Genomic DNA, 21,485 nt, shown 5'->3' with positions numbered 1-21,485 from the left:
TCTCATCATTATCTGTGCATTTATCTTGTTCACATTCCAAAAATAGTAAGCCAATGAAATCCTATGCATTCATTAACATGTGATAAAAACTGCCTGTGTGTTAAAAGATCAGACTTCAAATGTCTTCACTGTGTTCTCTCGGCAGTAATCTGAACCCCTGCTAGGTCCAAACAACTCTGTGCTGCTGCTGTGACTGTAGGTCTGTGATGGTATGGGCCAAGGGTGGCTGTTGAAGACTGCCTGCCAAAGTTCTTAAATATGGGAATGAGCTCGAGTCCCAGACATCTATTCAACCCTTTACACCTCCCATCTCACCCCAAAGAAAATGTTATAACAAATGAAGATACAAATCGGGGCCGGGAGTTGGGGTAAGGCTATGAGGAAGAACAAAGAAAGATGCCAACAACTTTTGTTCCCCTAATTGCATTGCCATTGTTCACAGATGCAATTGTGAAGAGAGGAAGGCAAATCCACGAAACATGAGGTTATGTTGAACTGTGAGTTCATCAATTTCAGTACATTAAGGTTTACATAGCAAAGGAGCATTATATGGCCATAAATATTCCATGGGCACACATGTAATGTAGACCTGACATTAAAAACACAAATCAACGAGAATCTTTTCATTGACTTGAATGGACTCTGGATCAAGGTCTTATGTGCAAAGCCAAAGAAAACAATGGAAACAACTTTGTAAAGCATAGCCCTGACATGAAAGAAGTCACAACACTCAAAATTAAAGGGGCGGCATCTTTGGTTTTCTAAACTCTTCCTAAAATTGTCATCCATTGTGCACATCAAAGCGTGTATAGTTTGAAGGCTTATGGCAGCCCATTTATGCTGTATAGAAGTCTAGCAAGTGATGAATGTTATGATCAAAACCAATACCTTTGGGTTAAGCTTGGTAAGGTCATATCTTTTCTCAGAAAGGTTTAACACCTGTTCAGGAAGAAAGAGAAAGAAAAAGTATGAGATCTTGATGTTTAATTTCTTTTGTGGTAAATCACTGTATCCAAATTATGTTATAAGAAAGTTAAATGACAGGGGAGGGCCTTCAGATTTTTCAGTCACTTTAGATATCTAACTTCAGCTAATAATTTGGTTAAGTTCAGCATTTGCAGTATTCGGGGTATTTCCCTTAGTAAATTCAGGAAAGTATAATGGGAAACTACATATGCTAAGTAAATGCCTACAATATGTAACAATTAAAATTTTCACGTTTATAATAGTAATTACCGGTATATATAATGAAAGATTTTAAATAGTATTAGGCCTTATGCTTAGCAATCTTATTAGACTACATGAGTTTCTCTGATTTCTACATTGTGGGAGGTTTTTGTTTGTTTGTTTGATTGGTTGGTTGGTTTTAAATAATTGACCAAGATTTTAAAAAAATGGATGCCTAAAGACAGGTTCCTAAGTCCATTTTTAGTGCCTTGACTTTAAGTGCCTTGACTTTCAAAAATACTGAGCACTCAGACAGCTCCCATTAAAGTAAGTGGAAATTTTGGCCATATATTTTTCTTACCTTTATTTCAATGTCAAAATATTTTCATTTAAGACAAACTGTTCAGTTTAAAACTAGTTCAATTTAGGTACCAGTTGGCAGTGATTAAGAATCTAAAACAGTTGTTTTCTTGAGAATTATGCTGTTCCTCTGTGTTAGTACAGTGCCTAACACTTTTTAGGGAGTATTACAACATACATAAATAATAAAACTATTAACAACAATATGCACTTTAATAGAATAAGTGTAAAACTTTGCTGATATACTATGAAATAATGTATGCATGTGCATTGTTTCTGACAGTAATGAATATGTGTCACTAATGGTACAGAAATAATGTATTTTTCTTCTGAAGGATTGTGTGTTGTGTTTATATTTTGAAATTATTGACGAAAAATATTTAGGGACAGGACTGTGTTTTTTTGTTATGATGAAATCTGCATTTCTTTGTACCTGATATGATTTTTTTTTATTTTGTAGGAAGTATAAGATTTATGATTCCTTAACTATTCATTTTCTGGCTTTTAAGAGCTTGGATTTTTTAAGGATGTGATAGATAAGTACTTGTTATGGAAAGAAATTGTCAGTAAAATTACACTATGTACAAGCAACACATCGGCCCAATATAGTTTCTTTGGTCACTGAGAAAATTCATTGCTGACAATTACACCCTTTCTATTGGTTCTTTTTCTCCCTAGATCCAGTGATTCCTGCTTCATGTCTAGTTTACAAATAATGGCAATTTCTTACATATTTTATTATTTCAGCCCTTGAAATGTCCTTGTTGCATGAGCCAATGTCAAAATCTTTTAGTGTTTATAAAACACTTATTGTCATGGGACTCTACCAGAGCGCTGTATGTGAATTTGAAAACATCACTGAGGTTGCTGGGGGGATAGTTACTAAAATCTATTTATGTTTGGAATTTTGTGATATCAGGTGATTTCACCGAGTTGACAAAGGGGGACACAAAAAAAGTTAGACACTTAGCAGAAATTTTAAAAGTGCCATTTTGAACTCTTTTAATTTTAAAAACATACTTTATTTTTTCAACCATTTTGGAACAAATTTTATGGATACAAAGTAGGGCCAAAATCAGCCTTAGCTAGGGAGATGCTATCAGCTCTCCATAATAATTACAGATGTGCAGAGCTGGGACTAGAGCTGGGACCCATCTTAGATCTCTAAGACACAAGTCTCTGCTACTTGAGCTAAAGAAAGAGGGCTGTAACTGTTAACTATGGAAGAAGCTTCGATGTTCTTTCCAATATGCAACAACTGCATAGAGGACAACTTGCTCATGCAAACATACAATATGCCATCCTGGCCCCCATTCACATTAATGTCCAGAAATTCCCATTGGCACTAATGACAGCAGAATGGTGCCAATAACTCACAAAGAAATCAAAGGGAGGAAGATTGGGCTCAAAACTACCCACAACAAAAAGCATTTATAATTTTGCTTACATTTCGACAAATACAGGCTCTGATACCATCTGTCTTGGATGGTTTAGACACAACAAATCCTGCATCTTGGCAGGGGGTTAGATTAGATGACCTTTGTGGTCCCTTTTAACTCTATGATTCTATGACACAAGAATGTGCTTAAGCATGTGTTTAACTTTAAGCACGTTAGTGCTCTCTGTGACTTCAGTGGGACTATTCACACGCTTAAGTGTTTTGCTGGATTGGTGCCATAGCTGGAATGCAAATGTTCAAGGATATTAAACGATATGGAAAATTTGAAGGGGTTCAAAAAAGTCATTTTTGAAACAGAGGGAGACAAAGAAGCCTTAGACAAAAGTGGTAATTTTATAATGGACTAGAACTGCAAAATGACTTGCCAAATTTCTTCACTTTGCAAATACATTTTCCTTTATTTCCAGAGTAAATCTGCCAATTTTCCAACCAAACCACTGTATTTCCCATGCCAAAGTTATAGTAAGACTAAACCAATTGGTAATTGCTAGCAAACTTAGCTATGGAGAGGTTATGGCCCTTTCCTAACACAAAATGGAATTAGTATAAATGTAACTGTTTTTTTTTTTTTTTTTTTGTGATGTGAACACATCTAATAAGAGTTAGATAGCTGGACCAAGACCACCAGCCTATTTCACGTATACCAAAATACAGCATCACATGAAAATGACAGTTGATCTGGGCTGACTTTGAAACATTGACTTAGGTGAAATGCTTTGCAAAGCATTACAATTTTGCGTCAGAGAGACCACTGGTTTTCTTACAGAAAAGCTGATGTGACAAAAGATTCATAATTGGTAGTACTGCAAGTACAGCCTGAGTGCAGTCATTGCTATACAATGCAGTTGTGATAAATAAAGTGTTGTGAGTGAATGAATGCAGAGTGCTGGTGTTCTTCGGATGGAATGACAGTGCAAGCTAGCTGCTACAGTAATTTTACCCTCCTGAAATTGTGGATTTATTCTAATAGTTTACACATGTCAGGTAAAAATAACTGCAATTAACAGCAGAGATTTTGGCCCTGATTTATAAGCACATTGCGAGAAAGAGTAAGATACCACAGGGTTTAAATGTGCTAAGCAGAAAACACACACAGCATGAGAGAACAACAGTTTTGGTCATCATAAAAGATCGTGCATGTGGAACCCATTAGAGATTTTTTAAATAGAAAATAAGTAATGGGGAAAAAATGCATCTAAATCAAGTCAATGAACGAGACAAATCACACTACCAGCAACCTTTATGTGCTGTTTTACAATCAACAGTGGAGCCAGCCAAGGTGGGGGGCAGGGCGGATGGTCAGAGATCATCGGAACCCAAGTTACAGCTGCTAGAAAAATGCATTCCATGGTGAGGTATCTGGATCTTGTAGGAATGAGTTTTACTCAGTGAGAACTATCCCTACAAATTTTCTGTTGCAAATGAACATGATGCTCAAAATGTATACTGCCTTGCCATCAACAAGAAGGTGGCTTGCATCTGTTTCCTTGTTTGACTGAATGTAAAATGCTGGGCTGCCGTCACTTGCACTGGTGTAAATGTGAACTAGATAGGCTTTGGTGGAGTTACATCCAAACTTACATTGGTGTAAGCGAGCCTATACTAGGCTCTGTTATTAAGGATATCAGATCAGCCATCATACAGCAAATAGGGATAAAACTGAATTACACATAGCTGAATTACAAACAGGATTAATCTGCACTTACCAGGTAATTATCTCCGTGTTTGGATTTGAGCATTCGGGTTACATCTTGCAGGTTGTGCACATATGTTTCCTCTGAACAGCTGGCAGGGAAGGATACTGCAATGATCCGCTCAGTGATGTAAGTCAGGTCAAGTTCATAGCCCTCCTCCATAATGTGATCAAAGTCTGCACTTCTGCGAAGAATCCGATGTGGCAGTTTGGGGAGTGGAGAGAGGGGTGAGTGTGACAAGAAAATAGAAAGTTAATGAGCAGAAATTTCATCCTGAACTCATACTAGGGAACCAGTCAGTATTTATGGTTCCTGATATTTTCATCGAAATTGCGGTTCATAAACGGCTTATAAAACAAAATTTAGTCAGGTCTTTAAGCAACTGACAGCTGGCCAAAAGAGAGTTCATTACTGTGCCACCTATAAAATCCCAAGCCTATATGTGCAGTGCTATGGAAAGGTAGAAAAATTAATACAATTGAATTTGTTCTGTCCCGAACAGGAGAAAATCCAGGTGTTACAGACAAACAGAGACTCATGGCTGCAATAATCTCTCGCTATTTCTTTGGGGCATCACAGACACTCTGTCTTTAAGAGGTCTCTAAAATTGCTCATGTATGCTACATGAATAAATCTGCCCTAAGTTATACAGATATGAATTTAGAGTAACTTCAATAGAGTAAATGAAGTCAAAATTAGGTTTAGTTTCTCCAATAGTTTGGCCTACAACTTCTTCTTTACTGTCATAAACCATCCATAGAAACTATTCACATGTTTCTAATGAATAGAGTTCGAAGCACCCTTTTTGAATGCCATGTCCAAACAAGCTACAGAAAAAGCACGGGAGTTATAGCACATGTTGTTTTGTTCTCACCATTTATTTGCTTTGAACATGGACCAAAAAAGAGCCATAGTAAAGACTATGTAAAACATTTAAAATATCCTTTCCTTCCTCCTCACTGCTTTGGCCCAGGTTAATAGTGAAAAGGGTTGTTACCATATAATGGCTAGTTAGCAGCCGCACCTAAATAATATTTAGAACTTGTTTAGAGCTTTCCATCTTCAATACACTGCAAATACATTAATCTTCACATGCTTGTGAAGTAGATAGATAAATATTATTAACCCTATTTTAATCTACAGACTTTTGCTTCAGGCCACACTGAAAGTCGGAGGGAAGAAGGAGGACTAGAAGTCAGAAGTTCCTAGCTCTCTACCAGTATTCAGCCCAAGCAAACAGGTGTCCACACTATAAAACCTACCACCACCAAAGGGCACCCTTCTTGGCAACATTTCAGTTGGTAAGGTCTTTGGGACAGTGCTTCCTATATGTCTGTAAAGTGCCTAGCACATTTTAAGTGCTACTGTGATGCAAATAATAAGCGGCGTATTTGCTGGGCACGGAAAGTGAACTCTCTCTTACCCCTCATGGTGGATCCCTTCACTGGATTGGACTGAGGCACAGTGGCAGAGTGGGATAGAATCTGGGACTGCAGCCTGTGAGCAATCTGGTCTGGATAAACAACTTCTGTGCTCTCAGTCTGTCACCTTTCATGAGTCCCAACTTTACTTTTGGTGAAAGACATCCCCGTGTAAAGGCCCAGGGGCCAGGGCAAAGTCTATGCAGAACTTAACTCCCACTTGGGCCCTCTGTAAAGGGTGAATTTTACCCTTAAAGAAAACAATCTACCTTTAGATCTGTGTAATTAAAGCTGTATTGAAGAAGCAGCATGAAAGATAAATGAAAATAATACAGTGTTTAAGGTGACTTGTGGTAGTTTTACCTTTACGAAAATACTCAGCTCATCTGGTATTTTGCATATGTCCAGTAAAAGATCACTCTACAACCTTAACAAGAAAATGTTATGGCCTATGTCTTTCATAGACAACAACTGGAATGTCTTTAAATATTACTTTAACCTGCAGAAGATGCCATGCACAGGAGCAATTAAAAACAGCACAACACTACTGAGCGGTAATACAGCAAAACCATTCAAGAAAGACTTACTGTGATGCTTTGTCACAACAGAAAGATGAGCTTTTGGAAAAACTGCCGGAAGTCTGAAACAAACAAACCAACAGAGTGATCAGCTCAGTAATTTCCGTGGTATGACAAAATCAACATGGCTACTTTTTAATTTCACAAAATGAAGTTTCCCACTATGAAAAAAACAGTCAGAAAATTCTTTTGTAATAAATAAATCCCACTTGCAAATGGGAAATCCCATTGAAATTCATTGGAATTCAGGTGCTTAGTCACTTTAAGATCCTTTGAAAATCCCAGCACAAGTGGCTAAGTGCATCTTGTATGGCTTCAAACAAAATGATACTTAAAGCTTATGCTCAGATAAATTGGTTACTCTCCTCACTGTATTTTCCACTGAATGCATCCGATGAAGTGAGCTGTAGCTCACGAAAGCTGATGCTCAAATAAATTGGTTAGTCTCTAAGGTGCCCCAAGTCCTCCTTTTCTTTTTGCGAATACAGACTAACACGGCGGCTACTCTGAAACCTTAAACTATTATGAGGCTCTCAAAAATGGTACAGCATCACCAGCAATGATTTACAAGAGGACTCCCAATACACTTTCCTCCTGTAGAAGCAAAATGAATTTGTTCCTGTTTTGGATGCCTTTATTTTCATTACAGAACATGGTGTTCAATTACAGGCACAGAGGAAGGTGAAATTAATCACAAGAGTTGCATAGTCTTAATGCAGCTATCTTTAGAGGTCTGCCTGGGCAACCCAATGACAAATTCACACAATACTCCTCTATCAACATAATGGTAAATTACAGTAATAATGGGATCAAACAATGTTACACCCCCCACACCCACCCATTTCTAGTCCATTGCCAAAATAGGTCATGTCATAACATGGTTTGAAGCCTGTTTTGACCATAATTTCAAACATAACGGAAATGTACTATGTACTAAGTATTACCAGGGCATGTCATAATCCTTACACAAACCCTTATTACGTCACACAAGTTGCTCCCCGGCTGAAAATGAAGGCTTGTTTGCCTTACACATTCAGAGTATCTGGTAGGGCTTAAATCGTTGCAGAAAGATTAGAGGAGTTTAAAGATTTGAAATTTGGATTTCTATTTCTGGCGTGCTACAGCCAGAGTTTAGTACAAGCCCATTGATCTGCAAAGATATTTCCCAATTATCAATTGTTTCATGGAAGGGATGATATGAGCAAGAGGAGTATGTTATGAATAACTCCCATATATGTAATATGTATACATTAATTTAAAATAAAGAGGTCTCAATCAAATTTGCTTCTCAGGAAAATCCACACCTTGAGAGATGGCCCTTCCGTTTGCAATAATATAACAGTTATACTGACTAGGTATTAAAGTGTCAAATTTTACTTCTAAGTTAAAAATTATTTGTTAACATACAATAATTATGAAATAAGAATATACGGAACAGTTCAGACTTTGTCCTGCCCTTATATGCATGTGAGCTTGGGATAAAGTATATGAATCACTAATAAATATTTATAAAGCAGGGGTTTCTCACCCATCTCCTGCCTTTGATTTGCATGTATAGTACAGAAGAGTGCACTATAAAGCTGAGAATCAGGATACACACTGGAACTCAGACCACCTGAGCCAATATAACTTATGTATGCCCAGTACTCATGAATAGATCGATTTATGCTAGGATGGGTTTTGTGTCTGTAGGACCTTTTATAGAAGAAAAAGACAGAAAAAAAAAAAGACACCACTCCTCAGTTCAAATGCATCACTTAACAAAAGCAGGTAACCTCCAACACACACCCAAATGTACATAACTGGCATGTGTCTTTTCCAAAATTTCTAGTGATGAGCTGCATTGAAGAGTTTAAAACAAGTCTGAATAGTAGTGTACTGTGTAGCTCTCATACACATTGACACTTGGGACTTGATTCTGTGAGATGCTGAATGCAACCTGTGATGTACTGAACATCCACACCGTCTATTATCTTCAGTGGTGAGAGCTGAGGCAGCTTAACGCATTGCAGGCCGCTCTCAATCCTGTCAGAATCAACCTTTTAACATAGATAGTCTCAATTAATGAGTGTTTTGAAAGTGCCTAGTACACAGAGAATGCTACTATAAGTAAATTACAAATAATCATAATAACAGAATCCCTGCCCACAATCAGTCTTTCAAATAGAGAAGACATTAGCTGAATGTGTCTCTGTTTCAGTTACATAGCTCACTGACAGCCAGCCAGCAGGTACACTGAGCACCTTACCGAGTGTTTCCGCCAACTTTCATAAATTTAATAGCTAGTCTCACTTAAATATGAATGATCAGTTAGTTATGATTTCATTTCTCTGTATGGGTTTTCCTTTGCTAAGAAGAAAGTGATAAAATGAAACTTTATTCCACTTATTTGTGGCATATAAACTGGACATTAATATAGATCTCACAATAAAACAACAACAAAAATCCCATTAGGGACATCTGTACTTAATTGTATGCATGCTATCAAGCTGAAAAGCAGTGTATTCCTTTCTACTGCATGCACCGTATTGGCGGTTTGTGCCAATTTCCATGGCTTAACAGCTGGAATCGCTTAATATGTAAATTGTCAGTGCTATTTGTAAAATTCTCTCCCAGTTCCTATAATGTAGTTTATTTATTTTTAAATCTGACTGATTCTCTGTTTAAAGCAAAAGCTTTTAAAGTCCTTAAGTTTGGTTTGGGTATCATGTTTTATTGCACAATATAAGGAATTGTGTTACTGTATAAGCTGTCATGGTGGATACATAAACATAAGAAATTGTGAAAACTCCCCACACTCCCCTGAATTGTTGGGCAGAGACTCCAAAAGAGAGTTCAGTTCACCATGTGAAACTTTCCATCATATTAATATGGTGGACAGCATATGATAAATTTCTCTTACCCATTTACAATGTCAAGGTCACCCTGTACATTACGTGCTGACTCTTTATAGTCAATGATTTGTTTGCAGATGGCAAGGAGCCAGGGAAATACCCCCACATCCCTATACACCCTCTAACCTATCTTTCCCCCCAGCATTATTCCCTGATATAATCATTTCTGAGCCAAGCAACGTACCTTTCCCTCATGTTTCTATTTTTCCTATGGTCTGATATGCTAAATATATTATGATACACTGCAGACATTCCACAGCTGTGAGACATTTTTGTGGCTACCTTATTTATTCGGATTTCACAAATTACTCTCTGTCATACAGAACTTTGAGAGCTATCCTGAATTTCAAAATACCACGAGGGCAAGATATTTATCAAATGGCAATGCTTACATCTTGAAAAATGTGCTATTGTGCTCAAACAATGATGAAATGCACAGATTTGTCAAGTTTTGTAGGAATATGGACTACACAATCTGACACCAAGTATATAAAGATGTCTTCCTAATCTGATTTCATGACAACAGATGTTCTGCAAAACAAGCACTGCTGTACTATACCCTCTGACCAAATCTGGACAGAATAGCCAATTAAACAATGCACTTGAACTTATGAAACTGTTTTCTTTTTTTAATCTTTCTTTTTATCGTTTTTATATAAAATATAAACAGAATGAAACAAAACATATATAAATACGTGCATAAGATGGCCCTATAAATAGCAAAATTCAGTGTTTATTATTTGTTAAACCTGGAAAAAAACAAACCAAAAAACAAGCAAACAAACCTGAACCCATAAAGGTCATGCAGAGAGTCAATTGTTGAAGTGACTAAACAGATAAATAAGTGAGAAGATAATCTATGAGCACTGGGGACTAATATATATTAAACTGCAAATTTATGCAATAGTTTCATGTGTGACCAGACATCCTCATATTTTTTCCAAGCATTTCTATTAGACAAAGTCATTAATTCCATTAATAAAGTAGTAGAGAGTTCACTAAGCCAATCTGTGTGTGAGGGAGGAATTGTATATTTTCTCAAAATAACTTTTGGGCACTAAATTAGTTACTGCAATCCATTTCTTAATGCCAACTCATTCAGCATCCCCAACATACCCAAGGTCGGAGATGGAAAAATAACAACACGACGTTGTTGAGAGAGCACTGAATATGGTATTCCAGAACACATGCATTTTTTGACAGGCATACAGGATGTGTGAAAGGTTCGCATGGGGCTAGTTGCATTTCCAGGATTCACTGTGTGTTACCAATCTAGCCTTAATTTCCTGGAGTCCAGTAATACCTGTTTATTATCTTGTTCTGGAAGAATCGCAAGGATAAAGAACTTGAAGCCTCTTTCACATTAAGCCATATATCCTCCCATGTTTCTGTTTTGATAGTAAGGTTAAGTTCTCTTTCCCATTTTTCTTTGAAACTCAGATTGGGATGGTAATGCAAAGTATTAGCCACCTATAAGTAATTCCTACAAAGTGACTTTTGTTTCTATATTTCTTAATATGTTCTTCTAGAGGTGAGAGAGTTGAAACAGACCAATTGTTCCCTACCCTTGCATGAATTCTTGAGCATAGCTGCTGAAAGGAGGAACTCAGACTGCAGTAACTGATCTTTGTTGCACATGTAATCGAAGGAGGCCAGTCTATCATCTTATATTATAGCTTTAATTTTTTAAATCCTTTTTCTATCCAAATTGTCTTAAGCGTGGCATTTGCCTTGATCTTGATGCCCAGGTACATAGCGGTACAAGAAGAGAATTAGTAAGATCAGCAGCTATAATCATCTTAATGTGTTGCATCTTGTAGGTGCAAAGATCGGAATTTTCCTTAAGGATGTGGGTAGCCTCTTAAGGTATATAACAGAAAAGAGGGAACCAAATGGTTTCGATAAGTTATTTTCTATTTCAAACCAGACCGGTGTGTATACAGAGCTACTGGAGGAGAACCATCTTAAATTAGGACACATTCGGAATGCTAGATAATATAAATACAAATCTGGCAAGCCTATTTTTAAGGGTCTTGTGTGATACGCGAAACTGTTTTTTATCCCATAAAATTGCACAATAAGCCTATTTATTTTACCAAAGAGCAAGGGAGTGACCTTTAAAGGCAATAGGCTAATGATATAGGTCATTCCTGGGTAGATATTAATTGTGGTTATTTCTATTCTCCCTAGAAATGACAGAGGGAGGATATGGCACCTCTCCACATCCTTGGAAATGTCTTTTAATATATAGTCCATATTCATAGAAACAATTTTGGGAAGATTAGAACAAATTTTAACACCTAAATAAGTTATTTCCTTGCATGTTTGAAATCGAAAATACTGAAGCATGGGGGAGGGATAGCTCAGTGGTTTGAGCATTGGCCTGTTAATGCACATTAAGCTCAACACTCAGGGTTGTGAGTTCAATCCTTGAGAAGACCATTTAGGGATCTGGGGCAAAAATTGGAGATTGGTCCTGCTTTGAGCAGGGGTTAGACTAGGTGACCTCCTGAGGTTCCTTCCAACCCTGACATTCTATGATTCTAAGATGAGAAAGGTCTTTGGGATATATCTGTTGCTTGTGATTTCTGAAACAGTTTTCAATGTAAAAAGTTACAGCATATTATTAACATCCATTGGTTTGATTTGTCACCAAGAAGTTGATACTCAGACATTCCCAGCAAGCAGCAATCTTATCATAGAATCATAGAATATCAGGGTTGGAAGGGACCTCAGGAGGTCATCTAGTCCAACCCCCTGCTCAAAGCAGGACCAATCCCCAATTAAATCATCCCAGCCAGGGCTTTGTCAAGCCTGACCTTAAAAACTTCTAAGGAAGGAGATTCTACCACCTCCCTAGGTAACGCATTCCAGTGTTTCACCAGCCTCCTAGTGAAAAAGTTTTTCCTAATATCCAACCTAAACCTCCCCCACTGCAACTTGAGACCATTACTCCTTGTCCTGTCCTCTTCTACCACTGAGAATAGTCTAGAACCATCCTCTCTGGAACCACCTCTCAGGTAGTTGAAAGCAGCTATCAAATCCCCCCTCATTCTTCTCTTCTGCAGACTAAACAATCCCAGTTCCCTCAGCCTCTTCTCATAAGTCATGTGTTCCAGTCCCCTAATCATTTTTGTTGCCCTTCGCTGGACTCTCTCCAATTTATCCACATCCTTCTTGTAGTGTGGGGCCCAAAACTGGACACAGTATTCCAGATGAGGCCTCACCAATGTCGAATAGAGGGGGACAATCACGTCCCTCGATCTGCTCGCTATGCCCCTACTTATACTTATACATCCCAAAATGCCATTGGCCTTCTTGGCAACAAGGGCACACTGCTGACTCATATCCAGCTTCTCGTCCACTGTCACCCCTAGATCCTTTTCCGCAGAACTGCTGCCTAGCCATTCGGTCCCTAGTCTGTAGCGGTGCATTGGGTTCTTCCGTCCTAAGTGCAGGACTCTGCACTTATCCTTATTGAACCTCATCAGATCTTCCACCTGTTCAGATGACTGCAACTGTGGGGTCATGTCATACATATAGAAGAAGGTACGCTTTTAAAGAAGGCTTACAGAGCTGAAGTTGAAAGAAACAGAGCACCAAACTGACCACAAGCGAGCTTGGAAGATGCATTTTTGAAGTATTTAAGAAGCCTAAATCCTCTCATACTGACTCTTGACAAAGGAAGAAAACGTGCAAAGGACCATTGAAGATGGAAGTCCATTCTGTATGTTATCATGGCTACGTTTCAGCCAGGTGAATCTGCTGGTGCCGCTGAAGCTGCTGAATTTATGAAAGACACTTCTCTGCATTTTCGGATTAGGCACACAGTTTTACTCTATGGTTTTATATTGATGGAAGTTACTTCTGGCTTACATTGTTGTGGAGATTCTTCTTTATCCAGGAAAAGAATCAGGCAATATGTCTAATTCAGCAGCACAGGAGAGCATGGCCCAGTCAGTAGTTTACAAAACGTGAGGAAAAAAAAACAGAGAATAAGGCCTCCCAAAAAAGTAAAACAGCCAGGCAGGGTGGGATAGATTGTCACTTTATGATCTGTCGTGAGCAACAGGCAGCGCACAGTTGTGCTGTCTTAGGAATAGCTCAGGAAGCAGAGTGTGGCTCTGAGTCTCCTGGCAGTTTTCTGGAAGAAGTAAACTGTGCTGGGCTTATACTCAATGCAGTGTATGTCATATGGTATGCTTGCACAGCTATGATGGCCAGCGTGTTGGAGGGATGGAGTCAATACTCTGTTCAGCCCCTACCCTGGCAACACCTGAGTGTTGAGAAACAGTGGCTTTGTTGAGCCTGCTTCCCATTGACACTACAATCTGTGGTACATGTAGACCATACAAGAACATGAGTGGGCCCCTTATGCTTCTGCACTTCCTTTCTATAGCTGCCTTAGGCTAGTAACAATCAAGGCTTATAGTTGCATAAACCATGCCCTATTTTCTGCCAGCATGCCTCCACTCTGCTCAGCCTCCAGCAGATGTTTTGAGTGACAGTTACGGTAGCAGTGAATTGAACCACCATCCAAATTACACCTCTAGCATGCTTACTTACCTCAGAAGCCAAATTCAACTGTCCTGAAGCTTCATGGGCATCCACAAAGTTTTGGATCAATTTTGCCCAGGTGAATTCATCTGAATCATTTCACCAACCTTTAAAGTAGAGCCCCTGCGCAGATACAAAATTTGTATCTGCATCCGATCCGCAATCCGCAAACATGGTCCGGGGATATAAAGTGGATGTCTGCAGATTTTCAGGGCTCTAGATATAAAATTTGGATCCGCATCGTGATTCACAAATATGGTCCACGGACGCAAATATCCACAGATATAAAGCGTATATCCGCAGAGTTACAGGGCTCTATTTCACAGGATTGACAAATCAAGCTCAGTGTTGCAATTAAGAGCTGGTCTAATGGCTTCTGATCACTAAACATTAAAACTAAGCATTAGGGCAACACACAAAGTCAGAAACATGAGTTAGGGCAGTGGTTCCCAAACTGGGATTTGCGAACCCCTGGGGGTTCACAGAACTGTACAGGGGGTTCACCAGAAAAATGTCACTAATGGCGGCCAGAGGACCCTGGGCTTTGGAGGCAGCAGGTGGGACCTGGTTGCAGGGCAGACAGCTCGAGCCCTGCCCCCCCCGTGAGCGGGGGAGCCGACAGCCAGAACCCCAGCACTCCGCATGGGGCTGGCAGCCTGAGCCCCAGGGAGAGCAGGGCCGGGCAGTTGGGGCTGGCAGCCCGAGCCCCAGCAGTCAGGGGGACCTGCAGCCTGAGCTCAGTGGAGCTCAGTTGATTGGAGCAGTCAACGGGGTCCAGCAATAGGAGCCCCTCAGAGTGCGGAGGAAATTTAAACTTAAATCCCCGGAAATATTCATTTTTAGGAGGGGGTTCACGAGATTTCACAATTTAGTGAAAGGGGTTTGCGGGCTGTTAAAGTTTGGGAACCACTGAGTTAGGGTGAGATGTGTTAATGTACCAGGCTTGCAACGCTGGAGATTGGATCATAAATGAAAAATAGTTTGGTGGTCTCATCCCATGTCCCAGCAGTCCCTGGCATTACTGTAGAAATGTCTGCTGAAAAGCAACTTAGCATTTAAAAATGACCAGTACTGAGCTGTCTTGAGAGCACTCTTATGAGTAAGCTTGCATAGAACCTTCATGAACTGTGCCTGGCTTAGACAGTGTTGTTAAGGGTCCTTAACTCCAGCATTCTCTCCATAAGATTGTACCGACCTTGGATCTTTTAACCTTCAGGGCATGCCAAAGGGCTCAGCTATTTTCCTGGACTTTTGCTGAAGGGGTGTGCTATGAGGGATATGGAATAATTTAATGAGGAGAAACTATTCTTGTATGAGATGTTAACTAGATAAGCATGTTTGAGAAATTAGGTCATATTAAGGAAGGTCTTTCTATTTTTGGATAAAAATACTTTAATTCTGGATATTTTTAATGGTGGTATAAACACCTAGAATTTTGACTAGATACTTTAAAAAAACACATTTAAGTAAATAAATATAAAATTGAAGACATTTTACACAACTTATAACTAACCTATGGAATTCACTGCCACATGATTTTATGAGGCAAAAACAAAAAACAAAACAAAAAAACACAACTCCACAATTTACTAGACATTTATATGACTATGAATAGAGCGTGTAATAGAACTACTTAGAAAAAAATATTCTAAAGATTGTCACAAGCACACGCTGATCACCTGTGGTCAGGAAGAAATTCTCTATCCCTTTCTATGATATTGTACTGAAGTTGCACATACCCTTGGAGGTCACTGAGTAAGACAGGACAATGAATTACAATGACTATTAGTCTGTTCCATTATGGTAACTTCTATGTTAATAGCGGCTTTTAGAAGCTACAGAGGAACACATGTTCGAACGTCTTGTGTCAGTACTAAACTTTTTTTTTTTAAACCACTGAACATGTCTCTTTGGGAGCTGGCTTCCTGGAGAACATGAATTTATAGCTATTTCTTCTGTAAGTAGCAAGTTATTGGTTTGGCTGTACATTTTTATTTTGGTTCTGTGCAAAACTGTAAAAAAAAGTCTTGTTTTCTCATTTACTGTATCAGTAAGTGTTCCCAGGACATTTAGGTCTTCTATCCATAAAGTTCACTGGAGCTGAAGCACTTTCTTTCAGGAATTAAAAAACAACAACAAAAAGGTAAGCAGCAAGCTTTTGCTTTTGCTGCTATCTGGGGCCTTGCCAGCTATGACAACCGAAAGCAGAAACATCCGAAGTCCATGTTTAAATAAGAAGGATGAGCCACAGGTGATTTTTATTTCATGATTATTTTACAGCCATGAATTTTCTGTACTATTTACAATACAATGCGTGTTTTCAAAGCTTGATTCTGCAATGCCTCATTGCAGAAAACTCACAGCAAAATCAGTGAGTTTTGCAGGATCAGGCCCTTAATGAGTCGTCTAGGGTTCAGATGAGACTCAGTTTTGCCAGTGAATAAGAGCAGACTGAGACCACAGGGAACATACTACATTAGGTTTTTCAAAGCTGAATTCCTCACATGCAAAGTGAAATTTTCTTTTATATATTTCTCATCATCACATTTCTAGGACAGATATGTTATGGTCTTTAGAATCACTAAGTTTGCCAGATTTAACAAATAGTTACATTGAAAGGTTTATTTAATTTGATTAGCAAAAACCGAAAAATGTACACAGAGTTTTGAATAATATTTTCCACTTATAGGAACAATCAAACATTTATTTTAAACAGCAAATGCATTTCCAGAGGAGGCTACTTTTGAGGAGGGTAGTCAAAGCCATGTCTGTTAATATTGTAGCGGGCAGGCATAATTGGGCACATGGCAAGTTTGAAATTTCAAAATAAAATATTTAATACAAAATGCTATTGTCTTTGTATTCTTCTAAGATTACGGGGAAGTATTTGGGCAGGAAGGATGGTCTAGTGCAGGGTTCTCAAACTTCATTGCACCACGGCCCGCTTCTGACAACAAAAATTACTATACACCCCAGGAGTGGGAGTTGAAGCCTGAGCCCGCCTTAGCCCTGCCGCCTTGTGTGAGGAGGCCAAAGCCCAAGCCCAAGCCTCACCGCCCCAGGCTGGAGTGCCAAAGTCAAAACCCAAGGGCTTCAGCCGATGGCAGGGGACTTGTAACCGAGCCCTGCCACCCAGGTCTGAAGCCCTCAGCCCTGGGTGGTGGGGCTCAGGCTTCAGCCCCGGCCCCAGCAAGTCTAATGCCAACCCTGGTGACCCCATTAAAATGGGGTCATGACCCATTTTGGGGTCCTCACTCACAGTTTGAGAACGGTTGGTCTAGTGGTTAGGGCACTAGGGAGACCTGGGGTCAGGTCTCGCTCAAACACACCTGCCTGTGGAACTTTGCTTAAGACCCTTAACTGATCCCATGCCTCAGTTCCCCATCTGTTAAATGAGGATAGTATGTCCCTACCTCATAGGGGTGATTCTAAAGATAAAATTATTCATGAGAGAGGTGTTCAGATATTACAGTGATGTAGGCCATGTAAATACCTAGATAGATTTGCAAGTACAATAGTGACAGGACAAATAAAGGTCCCATGCCTGCCACTTGCTTTTTTTGGTAGTTATTATTATTTCAATATTATTATTATAAAGTGCTCCTCTCCTGTAAGGTGACAGGGAGGTAACAAGTTCTGCGAACCACAGGTGAACAGAACAGTTTTTGATATTGTCCTAACAACTACTGAAAGTATCTTGAAAGCATGACATCAAAAACACAGGCATAAAATACATATTAAATCACCAACAAGATTTAAAAACAAAAACAAAAAAAACCCCAAAATCAAGACGTTTCACGGTAACACATCTAACCTACAGAAACGAGGTGGCATTTCCTTTTATATAAAAACAAGTGTCACAACATTCAGACAATCAAGTAATCTAGCTGGCCGGACAGTGTTAGGTGTTTGCTGTAATAGCTATTGATGTGAGGTAAGTTGCTTCAACAAGAGATAGCTGCACTCATGTGTCTCCTGCTGCAGCAGAATCTGGCAGCTGCTCAGACACTAATCAACAGCAGAAATAGCAAGGGGAAGTTTAAAAAGTCACAACTGGAGAGCCACTGCAAGTGATATAGAGTCAAATTTTCTAAGGACTCAGCTCCCCTTTAGGCACCTAAACGAAGTGGTCTGAATTTCAGACGTTCTCAGCACCCAGCAGCCCCTATTGTTTTTAAGTGGGAGCTGCAGTGTACTTTTGAAAATTACTCTCATCATTTAGGTGCCTAAATGAAAGCTGAGCTCTTCTGAAAATCTAGCCTGTGGTCTCTAATGAAGAGGTTTACACACTAATGCTGCCAATCTCTTTACTTAAAGGGAGAACCTGACAATGTCATCAGCTTCTGTATGCTCTCATGAATGCTATCGGAAAGGTTGCAAGTCCATTTCCACGACCATTTCCCCAATACTTGTTTCTGGGCACTCATTCCTGCCCATTTAATTTCTGTTTCAGTTGAGGGATTTTAAAGTTTGAATAAAATCTATTCAGCCATTTCTGCCAGGTGGGTAAGACAAAAAGCCATAATTGTGATGTATCCAATTTTTAAAAACATGTTAAGAATTTTTGCAGAGTGCAAAAGTAGCTGAACTTTATGATCATATTTGAAAAAAAAAATTTAAAATAAAGTCAAGACATTAAAATGGTGTTTTGGGCACAAGCACTAAAAACATTGTTACATTATTGCCTGTATTATTGCTATTGAGTTGCATAATTCCACAATACGAAACCTGGATATTTTCATAGAATCATAGAACTCACAACCCTGGGTTTGGCAGGCCAATGCTCAAACCACTGAGCTATCCCTCATGTGTCTACACAGCAAAAAATGTGCAAAATAAAATTCCACAACTCCATAGTGCCACAGCTATTTTTTATACAAGAAATTAAATTAAACAACACTAATCTAATGTTGCATTATGGGCCACAGATTTTTAAAAGGCTTTGATTTGTACACCTGCAATCAACTACAGGCAATTGTGAATGTAAACAGCAGTACTTATATATTCAACTCCCAGGTTACAGGTGTGACTATAGAGGGCAGGTTGAGGCCCCTTTAAAGATTTTGCTCATAATAGCTGTACATTCAAAATAAAAATTAGAAGTCAGAAAGTGAAAAGTTACCCACAATCCCCATAGTAATGTCAGCCACCTTGCACATCCCAATTTCAATTAGTTGTTAGACAGGTCAATATCCTTTACAGTGTGTGCAGCTGGTTTTCATGTTTAGTGTACTGTTTTGGGGAGCCCTGGAAGAATTCAACATGATCCTGTCATCTAGTTTTCAAACATGAGGCTTTCTCAACCTCCCCACTTCATTCTCACACACGCACTCTCACACTTGATTTGGCCAAGGAGACCTGGATAGGACTCGCTCTCTTAGGAGTTAGTCCAGACTATACTGGTGAAGTTCAGTTTTGAGAGATATTGTTAACCTGTTCCTTTTTCCTTCTGTGTTTGTGTCTGCATCTTTGTCCCAAGTAGAGGGGACATCATTTCCCTGTGCTCCCAGCATGTTTTGTTTTAATTCTTTGTTATATTTTGAGCTCATGCATACAAAAGAAACTGTTCACAGACAAGTATAGCGTATGCAAGCAATGTGCTCAGCCAACGTTGCTAATGCACTTCCATCGTAACTTGCAGGACCAGTCCTTAGGCTTCTCCTGAGCAGAGACTGACAGTGGCATATATATTGTGTCTAATCAAAGGTCCTAAAGAGAGTCTTTGATTATTTGCCAGGAAGGAATGTGCATCTCCCCTTACTGCACAACATCCATGCAAAACCATATCAGCATACAGTATAAATCCCCACTACAACTCAGTCCAACAAAAGAGAAGGAAAAAGATTCACCAAACAATGTGAAGATACAGTCAGCCACTTGTCTCAACCCACATCACAGGAAGACAGACTACAAAGAGAATAACTAAGAGACCAGGAGATTCAATCCAGACATAAAACAAAACTGCAACAAGATTCTCCAGCACCACAGCATTGCCAGATGATTGCTAGGGGAACTAGACAAGCACAAGCTGCAAGCTACAAAGCTCTTGAGAAGAAAACCAACAGTGACATGGACAGTTTGCTATCCTAAGGCAGACCAAACATTGGGTCTATGTTGTCAGGGTTCCCAGAACGTCTCCCTCATTTGAGGCCTGAGAAGTGTCAGGAATAATCCAAAAGTGAGCATGGCTGGGGTGGCAAATGTTGATACAGCACATTCCCATTGGCTTCCATGGAATCCTTGATAGGAATTAAAGCGGTTTCCCTTCCCCACAGGCACAGTGGGACTCTGTGGTGCAGGAAGGAGCCATTCCTGCACCAGTAGGGGGTAAATTCAGGCAAACTCTCCTACTAGCGCTGACAATATCATTTTTAAAACACTCTGTGCTCGGCTCTCCATGGCAGCCAAGAAAAGTGCTGACAGGCTCCCCAATTCTTAGCCCCAAGCCTCAGCGTAAGCTAAAGCTGCTGTTTTAAAGGGGCAACTTTCATTTATACCACTTGTGGAAGGTCCCTCAGTGACATCATGCCAGTTGAGAGCCTTGCACAGTGGTGGTGGAGCTGGTGCAGGAGGTGGCATAGCTGCTTCTGCCAGCCTTACTCTGGCAAGAAATTCCCCTGCACAGGAAGAATTCATGAGGGGAGCTCTTTGGCTGGTTTAAGTACACTTTGCACTGCACAAGCAGAATCCAGCCCTCTAACATCCTCTTGCCAACAGACTAAACTTTTGCTCGTAAACAATTCTGCTCTCAGATCTGCACTGACATCTGTGGAAGTTCTGCACAAGTGTAGAGAACAGTCACAGAGCAAATCTGAGCGCAAAATGCTTCTCCGAGATTTAGATGTGATCATGTTAAGTATCATGTTCAGAGTTATCAAGCTAGTCAGCTATTTGAAACCAAACACATCAGGGTGAATTAAACAGTGCTATCTGAGACTCCAGTTGTGGTAAAGTTCTTGTTATTACTCCAGAGGTTATAGGCAGCTTTCTGAATAATTACTATCCACAGGCAACCTAATTCATCACAAGAGACATGACAGCGTATAAACTCTGCTGCATTAATTCAAAACTGGTATGGTTTAAGGATGAGACTGTTAATGTAACCACCACACAGAAAGTGTGAATCAGTGGTGTATAAAGCACATTCCCTGCATTTGTGGGTCCTACAGTGATTATTACTTTTGAAAAAATACATTCATATTGTCCAATACAATGGAAAGAAGAAAAATTTGGTGGTTTGAACAGAGGACTGGAAGTCAGATCTCCTGAGCTTTGCTCCTGGTTCAATCACAGATCTGTTCTGTGACCTTGGGCCTGATCTTTTAAAAGTGCTTAATTCACAGACATGTTCTGAG

At 39.5% G+C, this 21,485-nt stretch overlaps 1 protein-coding gene across 6 annotated transcripts in view; it reads right to left on the bottom strand.

Moving 5' to 3' along the window:
* Positions 1–21,485, bottom strand: part of TNS3 (tensin 3) — a 343,736-nt gene that overhangs the window by 151,906 nt on the left and 170,345 nt on the right. For 5 of the 6 annotated variants that reach the window (XM_048839218.2, XM_048839219.2, XM_048839221.2 and 2 more), the window contains 3 exons: positions 6,689–6,741; positions 4,693–4,864; positions 889–939 (listed from right to left, as the gene is read on the bottom strand). In XM_048839218.2, coding sequence (XP_048695175.2) covers positions 889–939; positions 4,693–4,864; positions 6,689–6,741 — 276 coding nt within the window. The remainder of the gene's footprint in view (positions 1–888; positions 940–4,692; positions 4,865–6,688; positions 6,742–21,485) is intronic. The other variant, XM_048839220.2, reaches the window with a different exon arrangement.

The sequence above is a fragment of the Caretta caretta genome, chromosome 2 (assembly GCF_965140235.1).
Source record: "Caretta caretta isolate rCarCar2 chromosome 2, rCarCar1.hap1, whole genome shotgun sequence".
NCBI lineage: Eukaryota > Metazoa > Chordata > Testudines > Cheloniidae > Caretta > Caretta caretta.
Note: the sequence above shows the minus strand (reverse complement) of the source record. Positions and strands in the feature narration are given on the sequence as shown.